Genomic DNA, 17,979 nt, shown 5'->3' on the forward strand with positions numbered 1-17,979 from the left:
GGAAACTTTTGACTTGGACATGTCTCTGCATGTTATGCTGCTATACAAAACCTTTTTTTTTGAGACAGGGTCTCACTTTGACACCCAGGCTGGAGTGCAGTGGTGTGATCATGGTTCACTGCAGCCTTGACCTCCTGGGTTCAACTGATCCTCCCACCTCGGCCATTGGAGTAGCTGGGGCTACAGGTGCATGCCGCCAGGCCTGGCTTTTTTTTTTTTTTTTTTTTTTTTTTTTGTAATAGAGTCAGGGTCTCCCTATACCGCTCGGGCTGGTCTTGAACTCCTGGGCTCAAGTGACCCTCCAACCTCGGTCTCCCAAAGTGCTGGGATTGCAGGCATAAGCCATTGCACCCAGCCTACAAAAGTTTTTTTTTTTTTTTTTTTTTTTTTAAGTTTCTGTTCTTTATTTAACTTTTATGATTATGAAGCCATTCAAATGTTAAGTATAATAACCAGGGAACTCACACTAGGTCTCCTTTGTGAGGAAGCAATGGAGAACTTGTTATTTAATCTTAGTATCAGGAATAGATGTGGCTCTTCTAGCTAATTGGTCTGTTGTCATAATATAGACACTCTGAAATGTTTAAGTGACCAGGTTTTGTGTTGGCTGCAAAACCTTAGAGCCAAATCTGAGGCCCACTTATAGGAAAGATATATTTTTATGGTAAGCATTTTTATAATGGTCTTATTCATGCTTCCATATTATATTTCTACAGTTTTTTTTCTTTCCTTTTGCTCCCAAAATTGTAGTTTATTACTTTGTAGTGGTTGCAAATTTCCTTAATTCTATCTGCAACAAGGAAGCGTATTAATAAATAAAAATGCTTTAAAGGTTTTTTTCTTTTTTTTAAAAAAAGATGCAGTTTGTTTGATTTCTACTCTTTAAATCTGCACAATCTAGCTTTCAATTTTCATAGTAGAAAATTCTAACCTGTTGATTAATTTTCTTTTCATGTTTGGATAAGGTAAGACTGCTTTCTTAGGCTACACGTAAAAAACTGACATCAAAGTTAAACTTCACGTGAGTTATTTTCTGGCAGTCCTGATGAGACTATCTATCTATCTATCTATCTATCTATCTATCTATCTATCTATCTATCCATCCATCCATCCGTCCATCTTTCCAATCCATCCTATCTATCTATCTATCTATCTATCTATCTATCTATCTATCTATCTGTCTATCTAATCTATCTATCTATCGATCGATCGATTGATCGATCGATCGGAGTCTCACTCTGTTGCCTGGAGTGCAGTGGCATGATCTCAGCTCACTCCAACCTCCACCTCATAGGTTCAAGCGATTCTTCTGCCTCAGCCTCCCCAGTAGCTGGGGTTACAGGCACACACCACCATGCCTGGCTGATTTTTGTATTTTTAGTAGAGATGGGGTTTCACCATGTTGGATGGGCTGTTCTCAAACTCCTGACTGCAAGTGATCCACTTGCTTCAGCCTCCCAAAGTGCTGGGATTACAAGCATGAGCCACCACACCCAGCCAGAATATCATGATTTTTAGTCAAAGCATATGACAGGGAAAATTAATGTTTGTTGACTGATTTTTACATTAGTTTTAGAAATAAAGTCAATCTATATGTAAGTTTCAGCAACATTAAAGCTTCCTTATCATGAGACATCAAAATTTTAAGTGGCAGGTTGCTTTATTTTAATCACAATTTCCTTTGAGAACACCTTTTGAACATAAGTAATTCCTAGGGTTCTCAAAAGAATAAAGATTTCTAGAACACACTTATTTGTAACTTGTTCTTTCATGCTATGGCTATAGATTTAAAAATATGATAATAAATACACACAAATAGGTAAAGATTATATGTAAGATCCTGAATCCCTCAAACATTATCATGGCTGAAAATTAATATTTACAGGACTGATTTCCCAAATTTCAAAACAAATAAAACTGAGCCACATCTAAGATTTACTGTTCTGTTTATGTTTTATTTCTTCTTCATTTAGAACTGACTCTTAGACTGACTACCCCAGGAGGTATTACCCAAAACACACAGACTTTAACTGAAGGGTGTAATACCAGGAAAGGGTAATGTCTAAACTTTTTCCTTTGAGGTTTAAATTCACTTAGTGGTCAAAATGAGTTTTCTTTTTTTTTTTTTTCTTTCTCTTTCTTCTTTTTAATCAAATGAAAGTTATACTACCTTCTCAAATCTCATTACTGTGAATATACATTATTTTATAAATAATTCAAAACAAGAAATATGGTATTCCATTAGTGTTTAGCCAAATACTATCATTAAAATAGAAAACAATAAAGGACAAGAAAATTGACCTCGAGCCACATTAACATCTCTCTCTAATCAAAACATATTAGTTTAAATACTTTAAATTACTCAGTATAGTACTTAGTAAAACCAAAAGTTTTGTGAGTTGAATCTCACAGATTCAAGGTAGTGCCAGTTTAAAAAGCATTCAGATACTAAGAAATCTGTTAACTGATATTAGGCAAGTATCCTTTTTTGCAATCTCAGTAATACCACCATGAGGGGGAAAAGAAGACAAGAGTAAAAAGACTTCCCTCTGCATGCAACGGTAAATACCACAAATCTATTCTATAGGTATAAGCACAATTGTAGTTTAGTTGAAGTAACTTTGACATCTATGCAAACCATCAAGAGGTTTTACACCACAATAAAAAAATAAAATATTTGCCATGAAAATATTAATTGATCATTCTAAGTCATGCTAATGAGGTTAAGGGAAAATAAATCCCCCATATTAGAACAGAAGATGCTTGCTAAAAAGACAATTTTCAAAAATGTTATTAATTATAACCAATAATTCACAGAAGATATTCAGCACACAAGTGTCAGTCTTATAACCAGTAATAAAGTGTTGTTACAATACAGAGGAAGGAAGAAAGAAATATGTGAAGATCAAAATTTATCACTTACCTCATGATTCAGCTCTGCTATCTGATCTTTCAGTTCCCTAATATACTGGTTAGAATCAGACTTGTTAAGCTGTCCTTGAAGCTTTCCTTCTTCTTTCTGTTTTGTGGCAAAACAACAAAGCAAAAACGAGGCAATTTTTCACAGCATGTACTCAAATATTTCAAGGTATAGGAAAAGCATAGGCACATACCCTTTAATTACCTGAATTCTGAACAAATCCATTCTCAAACTACCTCTGACAGACAAGTCATAGTGAACTATGTTGTTATTTATTTATTTATTTATTTAGAGACAGAGTTTCGCTCTTGTTGCCAAGGCTGGATGGAGTACAACGGTGCCATCTCGGCTCACTGCAAGCTCTGCTTCCCGGGTTCAAGCGATTCTCCTGCCTCAGCCTCCCAAGTAGCTGGGATTAACAGGCATGTGCCACCACACCTGGCTAATTTTGTATTTTTAGTAGAGACAGGGTTTCTCCATGTTGGTCAGGCTGGTCTCAAACTTCTGACCTCCTGACCTTAATTATTTAATTTAAATAATTTAAATTATTTCTTTAAAAATGCTTAATAAAGGTTGTTTACAATAAATATAATTTATAAAATATATCTTTTGAAGGAGTCTCAGAAATCAGTAATTGAATGGGTCTACTGATGAAAAAATCACCCTAGAATTTCAAAGTAATTTATCTAGTTATTTTGAGGGCAGACGATTCTCTACTCATACTGTAAGGGATTCAATACTTAGTCAAGAAGATGGCAAGCTTCCCATATTCTTTCATTCTTGGGAATCTGCTTTTGCTTGGGGAACAGAAAAGGGGGGAAAAAAAGAAAAAGTTGTCCAAATCACTCTAGAAAGGAGAGGACAGCTCTGAGTCTCCTCTGTTTAATTAGCTCTTGATGTGGACTGGAAGTCCTAGATATAGCTGATTAAAAGCTGCTTCTGATCCTAAGAGTTTGTTTCAGGTGAGCATTGGGACTATTTTCTAGGAATACAGATAGGTAAAGAGAGGCACTTTTTCTTATACCACCTGAAAACATACAAATTATTTTTCAGATAAAGAGTTGTTTTGTTTTTGTGTTTTTGAGATGGAGTCTTGCTGTCACCCAGACTGGAGTGCAATGGCGCGATTTTGGCTCACTGCAACCTCTGCCTCCCTAACTACCCTTAGTTTGTTCTTCAACTCCTTTCATCAACTTATTCCTGCAAACTCCCTGTTTTTTGTTTGTTTTGCTTTGTTCTCTTTCTTTTGGCAATCTGTCTTAAAAACCTTTTACTAGAATATGGCCTGCTGAAGTGGTTTAGTGTAATTAATATTGGCATACATATAAAAGCGCAACTACAGCTTCTATAGGCTTAACATTTTTTTCTTATGCAGTCATGTTCCACATAATGATGTTTTGGTCAATGACGGAATGAATACATGATGACAGTCCCATAAGATTATAATAAGAAATTCGTAATGCCTACTGACATTGTAGTTGTACAATGTCATAGTAAAACACATTACTCATGTGTTTGTGGTGGTGCTGGTGTAAATAAATCTACTGTGCGGCCAGTTGTATAAAAGTATAGCATATATAATTACGCACAGTGGATAATTGATAATAATAAATGACTATGTTACAGATTTATGTATTTAACGTACTATACTTTTTATTATTATTTTAGTGTACTCTTTTTACTTATACAAGAAAAATTAACTGTAAGCCTCAGCCTGGTCCTACAAGAGATATTCCAGAAGAAAGCATTGTTCTCTTAGGAGATGACAGCTCCATGTGTAATATTATTGCCCCTGAAGATATTCCAGTAGGACAAGATGTAGAGGTAGGAGACAGTGATACTGATGATCCTGACCCTACGTAAGTATAGAATGGTGTGTTTGTGCCTGTTTTTGTTGTTGCTGTTGTTGTTTGTGAGACAGAGTCCCCTTCTGTCCAGGCTGGAGTGCAATGGCACAATCTCGGCTCACTGCAACCTCCACCTCCCAAGTTCAAGTGATTCTCATGCCTCAGCCTCCTGAGTAGCTGGGACTACAGACGCACGCCACTACGCCTAGCTAATTTTTGTATTTTTAGTAGAGACAGGGTTTCACCACATTGGCCAGTCTGGTCTCAAACTCCTGGCCTCAAGGGATCCACCTGTCTTGGCCTCCCAAAGTGCTGGGATTACAGACGTGAGCCACCGCACCCAGCCACGTGCCTAAGTTTTTAATAAAAAAGTTTAAAGAATTAAAAAAAACAGCTTATAGAATAAAGATATAAAGAAAGAAGATATTTTTGTACAGCTGTATAATATATTTAAACTAAGTATTATTAAAAGAGTCAAAAAGTTAAAAGAAGTTAAGTTTATAAAGTGAAAAAGTTACACTAAGCTAATTTATTATTGAAGGAAGAAAAATTAAGAAAATAAATTTATAGTAAACTGTACTGTGTTTATAAAGTCTACAGTAGTGTGCAGTAATGTCATAGGCCTTCACATTCACTCACTGACTCACCCAAAGCAACTTTCAGTCCTGCAAGCTCCATTCACGGTACCATGCTCTATATAGGCGTACCATTTTAAATCTTTTATATCATATTTTTACTGTATCTCTATGTTTAGATACACAACTCCTGACCTTTGTCTTACAACTGCCTACAGTATTCAGTTGAGTAACATGCTGTATAAGTTTGCAGTCTAGGAGAAACAGGCTATACCATATAGCTTAGGTGAGTAGTAGGCTATACCATCTGGGTTTGTGTAAGTACACTCTATGATTCACACACTGATGACATTGCCTAAGGATGAATTTCTCAGAACATATTCTAGTTGTGAAGCAATGCATAACTGCATATTGACACATACTAATATCAGATACAGTTATCTAAGCCAAAACTGTCTTATTTAACAATTACTATATTCCAAATATACTTCTAAAATATATACAAAATACACCTTGTGCTTTTTAGCCATAAGCCCATATTTAGGAAAAATATATATTCTTCTTTTGAAAATTTGGTTAGAAATACTAGTTTAACCCAACTGCCAGAGAAAAGGCTGAACTAACAGAATAGCAGAGATACTAAGTCAGAGTCCTAATCAAATCATCTCTGAGGCCTTCTCTGTTTTCTCATTTACATGGAACAATAAAGTCCCTCTATTATTTAAACCAGTTTAAATATAAATTTCTGGCTGAGTGTGGTGGCTTATGACTGTATTCCTAGCACTTTCAGAGGCCAAGGTGGGAGGACTGCTTGAGCCCAGGAGTTCAAAATCAGCCTGGGCAACATGGCAAGACCCAGTCTCTACAAAAACATTTAAAAAAATTAGCTGGGCATGGTGATGGGCACCTGTGGTCCCAGCTACCAGGAAGAGTAAGGCAGGAGGATTGCTTGAGTCTGTAAGGTTGAGGCTGCAGTGAGTTGTGTTCATATCACTGCACTCCAGCCTGGGAGACAGAGTGAAAACTTGTCTTAAAAGAAAAAAAATTACAGATTTTTGCCACTTGCAATCGAAATAATAGCTATTATATATTAAACAGTTATAACACTTATAAGCCCTTCTCATTTGAGATTCCCAAAGGATTAAGCCCTAATGTCTAAAGCATCATTGTATGTGTATGATTTAATGCCTGTGCATCTAGAGTAGCACCACGTACTATCCTTGGAAGAACTGAGAAAACACAGTTGACCCGTAACATGGCTTTGAACTATGCAGGTTCACAAATATGTGGACTTTCGTCTGCCTCTGTCACCCTGAGACAGCAAGACAACCCCTTCTCTTCCTCCTCCTCCTCCTCCGCCTAATCAATGTGAAGATAAGAATGAAGACTGTCGCAATGATCCACTTCCATTTAATGAATAATATTTTCTCTTCCTTATGATTTTCTTAATAACATTTTCTTTTTTCTAGCTTATTTTAAGAATACAGTCTACAATGCGTGTAACATACAAAATGTGTTCATCAGCTGTTTATGTTATCAATAAGGCTTCTAGTCAAAAGTAAGCTCTTAGAAGTTAAGTTTTAGGGCAGTCAAAAGTTATACATAGATTTTCCACTGGCAGGGATCAGCACCCTTAATCCCCATGTTGTTCAGGGGTCAATGTAGTTTACTCAAACCCTTTTCTGTAGAGTTTAATTCTCTTGTGGAGCTCTGGTGGAGAAATACTGGCACTTATAATGTGCCAGGAGTTTTCTAAGCTGCTTATGTGTAATCATCACAATGATCCTGTGTGACATGGAATATTATTATTCCTACTTCATAGATGAGGAAACGTAAATGAAAGTCTGAGTGAATTGGCTGCCTAAGAGTCATAGAGATGGTCAATACATTTTTCACCTTAATTTATAGCATTCTGAACATGAGAAACAATTAGGCAGATAGAGATTTATGCAAAGAATCAAGCAAATTTGCTTTCTTGGATTTGTTACAAAAGTCTATGTATTTACCTTAATGTTTATTTTAGCCTCTGATAATTTAAATGGGAACTACAATATATAAAGAATTGAAGATGAAATGCTACAGCTACTTGCATTAATGGCCCTAAGCTAAAGACTCATATTAAACACACACGCTGTCCAATACCATTTACATGTGCTTATGCCTGCCTCTTATTTTTAATCACCATTTTTAAAATGAAATATTTTAGGCCAAGCACAGTGGTCCATGCCTGTAATCCCAGCACTTTGGGAGGCCAAGGCGGGCGGATCATGGGGTCATGAGATCGAGACCATCCTGGCCAACTTGGTGAAACCCTGTCTCTACTAAAAATACAAAAATTAGCCAGGCGTGGTGGCAGGCGCCTGTAATCCCAGCTACTCAGGAGTCTGAGGCAGGAGAATCGCTTGAATCACGGAGGTGGACGTTGCAGTGAGCTAAGATTGTGCCACTGCACTCCAGCCTGGCAACAGAGGGGGACTCCATCTCAAAAAAAAAAAAAAAAAAAAAAAAAAAAAAAAAAAAAAATTTCAAAGGCACAGAATAAGAACAAAAGAGTAATATAAGAAAGATAAACTCACCATTAAAATTCAGCCTGTTTCATAACTATCTCACCCTAAGATTTTCCTTGGCTCTGGACTTACTCCATTTTCAGTTCTGTCTGTATACCCTCAAAGTGGAAAAGGATGACATCAAACAGAGAATAAGAGAGTGAGTGAAACAGGAAGGAAGAATGCAGAAATTGGGGGGGGGGGGGGCACATGAGGAAGAATAGCTCATTCATATAAAAGAAACAAAATCATTATTCTCATAGGAGGTATTCTCCAAATCCCGTATGTGACATGAGAAGTGTCTGAGTAAGCATCTGAGTAAACTGATACACTTCCAAGGAGGACTAATTTGGTAAGAATCACTCATTTGGATACATATGCTCAGCTGTCCTTTTAGGTGTTTTTTGTTGGTGGTGGTGGTGGTGGTGGTGGTTTTTTTTTTTTTGGTGGGAGCAGGGGCGGGGGGGCTGATTTTGGTATGAGGTCATACTCACTCCCTTGGTTGATTAGATGAAAAGTGAAATCCACTACTAGGAAGAAACCCATCTGGATGAGATAGAAAGGTTACATGTTTGCAATATGGAATCCAAATTAGAGAAAAGTATCTTTGAATCTGGTCCTTAATAAAGGTAAAGTTCTTGAGGATTTTGGACATCTCACAGCAATAATACGTGGGATAATACAACATTTTCAGGGCAAAGAAGATGACAAAGGCCAAGGTAAACTCTAACATTGTAAGAGAGAAGTTCAAGAATGCAGAAAGACTTTAGGTTTGAAAGGCAGTAGAATGACTAGTAACAATAATTAATACCAATTCTTTCCTCCAGAGAAACTTGCAATGAAAAAAAATTCTGGTAAAACAAGAATCATTAAATTCGTTATACAAAAAGCTACCAAGTGACTCCGAAGATGTTTTTCCAAAGGTGGGTCTTAGTAGGCTTTAGCTAAAAACTTTGTAATAGCACTTTGATTTCTTTGGAGGAAACACAGCATTTGATGAAAAACAGGGAAGCTAAGAAATTTTACAACAAAAAAGATGGATAAAACAGGGAAGCTAAGAAACTTTACGATAAAACAGATGGAATATTTTTAACTTTAAAAGTGTTTCTTGAACTTCTATTCACTGTCGAAAAAAGACGGAATTTCAAAAAGGAAAACTATATTGTTTTATTAAATCCAATTATATAGTTGTCTTATTTAGATTTAAATAAAATTTAATAAAGCTTAATGTTGGATTTCTTCCGCAAAACTTTAACAAACAAAAAGTTGGACTATGATGACTATTAAGTCATTGTTTCCACGGTGAGGCACACATACATAAACACATGCACACGCACTCAGAAAACAAACAACTTTTAAGGCACACTAGATAAACTGAGGAAAGAGAAAGGGTGATTAAGCAGTTCCAGGCTACGGCAGTAACCCCTGGACAAGCAAATTACTATCTCAGCATATTTGTCACACATTAGTGGCACACCAGTGTGACAGACCAGTTAGAAAGCTCTGCATGGGATATTCTGATTCAACAGTCTGCCTTAAGGCAGATTGTAAAAACAAAAGTAAAAAGTGAGATGTCCTAAATGCTATTTAATAAATTAAAATATATCAATAATCATTTATCAAAAGTCTGTGATTTTTATGTTCTACATTTTATGCTCTCATTTAAACATGTTAATTCAAAGCCTTTTAGGATCCTCCTTAAAACAGGATAACTATATTTATAATACCAAAAGACATAGCAATGAACTACTATATTCTAAGTGGATATAAACTTAATTTTAGTTCTGGGACAGTTCATTCAATTATCTAATGTTTAAGATTTTTTTCTAAGTATTTTTATAGCTTTCTATTTTCAAACAGTGTCCACATGGTTGTTTCTGATAAGCAGGTGGGAAAATGTCAACTACACTAATAAATTTACCCGAAACCTGCATTTTCTTGAGGTTTTCTTTTGGTCTAGCTGATAACAACAGATTGCCAGTTAACTGGTTTCCTAAGAAAAATTAATTAGGTAAGTAACAAAGGCCCAACATATCAACAACTTTGGTATTCTGTACTTTCACTGAAGAGGCCTTAAATACATACCTTTTGTCATATACCACAAATGAAACTTTATAAAGAGGGCATAACATAACATGTGTAAAAGGTGTAAATGCATATTTCACTCTTGGCTCTATCTTTGAATAATTCTTTTAGAGATTACCAATACAATGTCCATAATAATTTGATTCATATTAAGGTCTTAAGCCAAGAGAGCTTTGTATGTATGAGGTTCTTAATTAAATGGTCATCAATAACTCAGTTAAGGAGACGCATATTTAAGTGTTTAGGGGTAAAGTATAACAATGTAACTTTGAAGTGCATTAAAAAATAAGATCCCTACAATGGAAGATGAATATCTGATAAAGCAACAGAAAGAGCAAATATATCAAAATATTAATAGAGTGGAGATAGTGGGCTTATAGGTGTTCACTGTATGACTCTTTCAAATTCTATGAAATTTTTCACAGTGAAATACTGGGAGGAAAAGTTATCGACAAAAAACAATTCATCCCCTCTTTCCTCCTATCATCTGCTAAAAAGTAAACACTGGTCTACCCTGCACTTCTTTTACATATATGAAAAGATATAAGTCCCCTAAAGATTACTTTAGAGTAGGCTCAGTTAGTTTATCCCTTTAATATTTTACTAGGTTTTGTGGCTGTTACTTCAAGATCTATTTGTTCTTCCCCATTACGTAGTGATGATAGGATTGGAATGATCCCACCCTAACTCTATGGGTGGGATCTGACTGGTCAAGTCTACACCAAACAGGATAATCATATCTGTTTTGTACAGCGATGAGTTCAGGGGTTGTTCAAATAGTGTGACTCATAACTTTTGCTGGTAATTATACAGTACAGCTTCTTATTCTGGATACTATGATATATGGATATAAAGCTCCTCTGTTAGCCATTTTAATACAATGAGGAAAACCTCCTGAGGACAGAAATGACAAAAACAGTAGAGCCTTCAGAATCATGGTTTGTTGCAAGTTGTAGCCCAAATCAAACTTTTCCTGAAGCATATTCTACTTCTAGACTTTTTGGTTATATAAGCCAATAAATCCCTTTTATTATCTAAGCCACTTTGAACTGGATATTCTATTATCTGCAATAAAAACATACTACCTAATAAATATTTTTTAAATGGCTAAGGAAATGAATATAGTAACATGAAGAATATACCCTAGAAAACATTTAAAACAGTGATCCCCAAAGATAATAAGAGAAGTATCACTTTAGGAGTTTTATAAACATACAGATCAAGGAAACTCACCCCGACCTCCTAATTCTAAGTATCCAGGAACAGGACTTGAAAATCAGTGTATTTTGAAAGCTACACAAAGAGTGATTCTGACACAGCCAGTGACCTACATTTGAAGTATACTGGTTTGAACAACCTTTGAAAATTAACCATTTTTTAAAACAAATTCAAAATTCTATGTATATGCCAATAATAAATGCTTTTATCCTATCCTAAGGATCTCAAATATTATTTTATAAGTTTAATCTCATTACAGATTTTTAGTATAGGTTCACATATGACAAAGAGATAAATATTTCCTTTACTCCCACCATGGTAAATGTGGTACATGACCAAGGCTCACACACTTATTTACAAATAGTCTCCACATTTTCAGAGTGAATATATCTAAAAACAAAAATACAGGAAAACTGTCAAGGGTCCTTAAATTAATTTCTTTCAATTCTACTATCAGTTTCACTTCACATTATTTCCATGTTAGTTTTTAGCTGGTCAGTTCGCTGTCTACAGAGGTTGATTCAATTTTGAACTCAAATCCCTTTCTTGGTTAACCCAGCTCTCGAGCAGAAAATATTATTTTAAAGTTTAGTAATAAATGATGAGGAACTAAATAAAAGTTTAGGATGGGAGAAAATTCCACACATATGATTCCCATCACTGAAAACTAAGATAATCATTCTAAGGAACAAAGAAAACCCAAACATTTGGGGACCAGCAAAGTAATTATTTTAGCACTCAAAAGCATTGTATCTGTAAAGAGAAATGGCAATAAATAAGGAAATAATGAATCTGATTTTCTAACCCGTATATTATATAGGTAACAGTAAAAAAGCTGTGTTTTCTAATATAACACATAAGAGTGTGTAGAGGAATATTGTACTAAGAGCAGTAATTCCGGTGTTCGATTACCTGGATTGCTTGTTAATGACACAGGCATACACATTCACTTGTTTTATCCCTGCAATCATGGAGAGCTATAATTAGAGAAAGGATGAAGAAGAGATGGAATGTACCCAGGATGTGTCACATATTCTGTTTGTTGAAAAATCAATAAATGCTGCGATCCACAGGAAGACAAAAAGTGAATATGTATTTGTGCTGTGTGTATATGGCCAAAGTAGAAAGTGGGCATTTTATTCAGAGGTGTCTTCACCTGTATCAGCTGCACTACAACATACCCCTTAAAAAGTTGAACAATTAAATGTGGTGGTGCATCAACCTAGGAGATTGAAGAGAAAATAAGAAAGGTTTTCTCTACAGTTCTAAGCAACATGGTTTTAGCATGTGACAGTGCAGCAAAACGGAGGCCAATAAAATGTCAAGTTGCTTTGAGCAAGTGTTTGGGATAAAAGTGGGGTTTAGTAGTGTAAAATACTGAAAAACACTGGGGAGGTAAGAGAAAGAAAAGACGTGGATCTCAAGTGTGTTTAAATCCATACATTTAGTCAGGTTCATTTTTAAAGAGAAGTATAAAGGGTATGCCTAAGAGTCCATTCTTTATGTTTTTACTTGTTTTTCTATAAACATAGTGGGGGAACATTTCAAAACATTTAATAAACTATGTTTATAAATAAATCTATACATGCTTTATAAGGTCCTAAAAATGAATTTTTTAAATCTTTGTTTTTAATGTTGGTTATAACTTACCCTAACTTTCTTAGATAGGAAGATAGCAGATTTTAAAAGCTGTGTTACAAGTCATAGGCTTTCAAATACACTATACAATTGGATAGTTTGCTTACAAGTTGTGTTTTTATTTTTTGAGAATTTAATCAGTTAATACCTAGTTAGTGTATCAGATGCGTAACTGAGGTACTAGAAAGTGCCCCAGACTAAGAGGCAAATATAAAAACTTTGAGTCCATTATTTTACATCTTACAAAATTTTCCCCTGGTTTAGTTTTCAAAATTTTCAAATCTATAGAAGAGCAGAAATAATAGTACAATGACACCCATATGCCCTTCAGCTATATTCACCAATTACCATTTTGCTACGTGGGCTTTTGTTCTTTTGCTCTCTATGTGTATATACGTGTGCACACACACAGATTTTTTTCCTGAACCACTGGAATGTAAATTGCAGGTGTCATGACATTTTACTATTGTATATTTCAGCATGCATCCTCTAAGAATAAGGAACTGCCCTATATAACCAAATATCATCATAACACTTACATTTACAGTAATTCCGTAACATCACTGAACATAGTTCTTTTTCAAATTTCTCCAAATGGACCCAAAATATTTTATTACTGCCCATAATCAAACCAAGGTTCATGGTTACAATTGGTTATTATATCCTTTTAGCCTCTTTTAATCTACAAGAGTTCCTGTGCTTGCTTTTTTTTTTTTTTTTTTTTTTTTTGAGACAGAGTCTCACCCTGTTGCCTAGTCTAGAGTGCAGTGGCACGATCTTGGTTCACTGCAACCTCTGCTTGCTGGGTTCAAGCAATTCTCATGCCTCCTGAGTAGCTGGAAATACAGGCGTGCACCACCACACTTGGTTAATTTTTGTATTTTTAGTAGAGACAGGGTTTCACCATGTTGGCCAGGTTGGTCTCAAACTCCTGACCTCAAGTGATCAACCCACTTCAGCCTCCCAAAGTGCTGGGATTACAGGCATAAATCCCAGCCACCTTGCCTGACCTTATGCATTTTTAAAATTTTTATCATATTAACTTTTTTGAAGAGTCCAAGTCTATAGATTGTATACTAAGTTGAAACAGAAACATTTTCCATTCCAACATTATTTCAAATAAAATACTGTTTTTATTCCTTTTTCCCAAACCAAACAGGCAGCAGAGTACATTAATACAATGCATATTTAAGGGTTAGATGAATCAAAGGATTAAGTATAGAAGACATGGGCACTAAAACTTAAATATCTGAAGTGAAGGACTCAGAAAACATAGGAACAGTGCTAAAAGAAACTGGTAAATATGTATGACATGTATTCCATTTTAGAGTCATATGTATGGTATTATGTATACATGTCATACACATATGTATATGTCTATGTGTACATATGTATATTAGTTAACATACATATTTTGTATATGTACATTAAAAGTTAAACATAACACTGGCAGTTATAATTTTTAAATTTTTTTGACTTATGTTAAACATAAGTATTGGTAGTTATAATTTTTAAATTTTTTGCCTCTTATTAAGAGACTAACCTATACGTTTAACCTTTCAGTGCTATGTAGTCCAAAGAATTCTCTCCATACTTAACATGACTTTATTTTTAAATTTTTACTAAAATATAAGTAAAACTATTAAGAAGAATATTGATAAAATTTATCAAGAGAGACAGCTAACAGGGGTAGAGCAAAAAGGTCAAATACAAAATACTGGTAGGCAAGTAAATGAATAATTTTTAGAGCAGCATTCCTACTAGAATGTCTGGTACAGAAGTGGCTTTTGAATGGCAGATTTTTACATACGAATTTACCTGTATTTTAAGACATCTGACAGACTGCCACCCCACTGATTCTGGTTCCTAGTTCTGTCTACATCTCTGCGCAAATACAAAAGTGATATGTATTCTCCCAGTTAAAAATAAGAATCTGAGCCCTTTGATAAAACTCTTAATGGCTGAGCCTCTTGTCAATCTTACATTTTCATTGTCATCTCTGGTAGTTCAATGACAACCACTGGAATATTCATTGGAATAACATGGGGAGCATTTAAAACTTATCAGAAACCTGGAATTTCCTTCGAGCTTTGGGGCTAGGACTGCCAGTAATGTCCAAAGCATGAAAATAAGTACTGAGTGCCAGAAAAGGACATGAAAAAAACCTTATAAGATACTTAAGACTTGGGAATATATTGAGAAAATGGCACTATCTCTATAACAGGGTGAGAGAGCTCTAGGCCACACTCTTGCCAAGTCCAAATCAGCCTATATAGATGTTAGTCTACCAGTTCAGCAGAAGGGTCCCAATATAATTCTCTTTAAGGAACACAGGCTTCCCCTTTCACCCCATGAAGCTTCTTGAGTTCTGTCAAGCAAAGGCAGAATAAAGGCTTGCTCATCTTCCCCAAGATCCTGCCCATTTCTCCTCGTCCCCTAATTTTCACTCCAGAATATGCTGGTCTGATCTGAAATATAAATTTAAGGAATTAGCTCACACCACTTGCAGGGGCTGGCAGCCTGGAAGTGTTTGTATGGCTTGCCGGCAGGGTAGAATCCAGGTCAGAGTTGATGCTGCAGGGTAGAAACAGTAGGGTGGGCCAGCAGGCTGTCTCGAGGAAAGCTGGTTAGTGAATGCTTCATAAGTTTTCATCTGAACCAAAACCGGTTTCTAAGATGTCTTCTTCAAACTGCTGGCATCACTTTAAATACACAACAAAGCCTTTCAGCCTCTTCTGTCATTTGCCTCTTTGCAAAAAATATTCTATAGAGTAGGTGGATGACTTTAAATTCTGGGAAAAGCATAGCGTTAGTCACAAAGAAACCTCTAAGAAAGGGAGGATCTGCCATAAAAGGAAAGCATCAAATATCCACTCATTAAGCTTCATCTTGCCCATGGGACATTGCTCACACAGCTGGAAAATTCTGTAGCTGAAGAAAATGTGATTCATCTTCTAGACAGATATTTTAATATCCTCACATTCCATGGCAAGGGGATTATCTCGGTGAAAGTTTTATGCCCATTTTTGCTTTCTGGCTTTGTTGTTGGTTTTTTGTTTTTGTTTTTGTTATTTTTGGATACCATAAACTCCAAACAGATGCTTTTGTTTAGTGCAAGGTAGCTTTTGTCTTTTCCCTATAAGGAAAGGAGCTATGGTGCTATATTTCATTTACTAGTGATAAACACTGTCATGCTAGACTAAGTTAAGATTCTGACAAGTCTTTTGGGCAGTGGTGCACTGGATACCATGACTTTTAAAAAATTAGTTTGAAAAGGCCTTTCTGGATCCATGTGAATGCTATTTCATCTTTTTGTCATTCTACTAATCCATATTTCTCTAGATGCTCTTCTCCTAGCTTGATGACTATTATGGTCTAGACCTATTACCTCCATATGGTAGACTCTTCTTGTCACCATTTCTTTCTTTTAGCAAAACTAAAGTCTGGAAAAATCTGGAATGAAAAAGTAATACTAAATCTTCTTTTTTTTTTGGCATGGCCTCGCCTCTCCCTGTGTGTCTTCATAGGTGGCTTGAACTAAACATAGCCTGAGCCTGGCCCCAAAAGCACTAGAGATTAAAAATGGACGGCTGGGCACAGTAGCTCATGCCTGTAATCCCAGCACTTTGGGAGGCTGAGGCGGGTGGATCACGAGGTCAGGAGATCGAGACCATCCTGGATAACATGGTGAAACCCCGTCTCTACTAAACAAAATGCAAAAAATTAGCCCGGCATGGTGGCAGGTGCCTGTAGTCCCAGCTACTGGGGAGGCTGAGGCAGGAGAATGGCGTGAACCCGGCAGGCAGAGCTTGCAGTCAGCCGAGATCGTGCCACTGCACTCCAGCCTGGGCGACAGAGCAAGACTCCATCCAAAAAAAAAAAAATGGACTCAGTGGTTAAGCAACTTATCAAGGACCACATGACTAGCGAAGAAAAAGCAAGGAGTAGAAGTCAGGTTTCACTCTTAGTCCCACACTCTTTATATCATTATAAATGGCTCCAATATAAACCATGGTTTTGTTTGTTTTTAAATAGAGACAGGGTCTTGCTACATTGCCCAGGTTGGTCTCAAACTCCTGGGCTCAAGTGATCCTCCTGCCCCAGTCTCGCAAAGTGCTGGTATTACAGGTGTGAGTCATCACACCCAGCCTAAACCTAAAATCATGATTTTTATTTGAGACAGATCACAGCAGGATATGTGCTAGAATTGTTTTTCTAAAAATGCTGTACTTATTTTATGTTATTCATGTATCTTTTCCTGAGCCCTCTGTAAAGAGTGCTATCAAGTCAAAGTTGGGAAGGAGAGTTGTCAAAGTTTCTTGTGTATCTTCTGTAGCACTGGATGATCAGATAGCTCCTATATATTCATCTTATTAATAAACCATTCCCTTCCCTAGTCTGTCTGAACGGCCCAAGTAGAGTTTATTTTGCCATAAAATATTTAAATCAACTGATTAGACTATTAGTGTATTAGAATTTAACAGAGAGCCAATGGAAAGAGGTCAGTGTGGAAAACCAGATTATAATTACTTATGGATTCAGTAATCCCTTTTCATATGAAGTCAAGGGAGACCAAGGTACAAAGAATAAAACAAAGATAAATCAAAGCCTATATAAAAATATCAAAGAGGGCAAGTTCCTACTATACATTTAGGCTATTCAGTATAGCCTACTGTTCGTGGGCTACAAGTATGTACAGCATGTTACTGTATGGAATACTGTAGGCAACTGTAACACAGTGGTTAAGTATTTGTGTGTCTAAATATCTAAACATAGACAAGGTACAGAAAACATACTGTATTATAATCTCATGGGACCTAGATGATACATGTGGTCCATCGTTGACTGAAACATGCGGTGTGAGTTAATTTTTAAAGTAAAAATAATTTCAGGCACTGACAAGAGCCATAAAGAATATAAAACATGATAATGAGACACAGTAACAATGTGAGGGGCCTACTTTACAAAGGTGGTCAGGCAGTGACTTCTATCTAGGCTGAGATTTAAATGATGAGAAGGTATGAGTCACGGGAAGATCAGGGAGCACAGAACTGCAATCATAAAAAAGAGCACGAGCAAAAGCCTTAATGTAAGAATGAAAGAGCTTGATTCAAGAAACAAAAAGGAGGTGAGTAGCTGCTGGAACTAAC

At 36.0% G+C, this 17,979-nt stretch overlaps 1 protein-coding gene across 6 annotated transcripts in view; it reads right to left on the reverse strand.

The window, feature by feature from the left end:
- Positions 1-17,979, reverse strand: part of EVI5 (ecotropic viral integration site 5) — a 280,650-nt gene that overhangs the window by 48,517 nt on the left and 214,154 nt on the right. For all 6 annotated transcript variants that reach the window (XM_050806911.1, XM_050806909.1, XM_050806893.1 and 3 more), the window contains one exon: positions 2,924-3,019. In XM_050806911.1, coding sequence (XP_050662868.1) covers positions 2,924-3,019 — 96 coding nt within the window. The remainder of the gene's footprint in view (positions 1-2,923; positions 3,020-17,979) is intronic.

This window comes from Macaca thibetana, chromosome 1, assembly GCF_024542745.1.
Source record: "Macaca thibetana thibetana isolate TM-01 chromosome 1, ASM2454274v1, whole genome shotgun sequence".
Classification (NCBI taxonomy): domain Eukaryota; kingdom Metazoa; phylum Chordata; class Mammalia; order Primates; family Cercopithecidae; genus Macaca; species Macaca thibetana.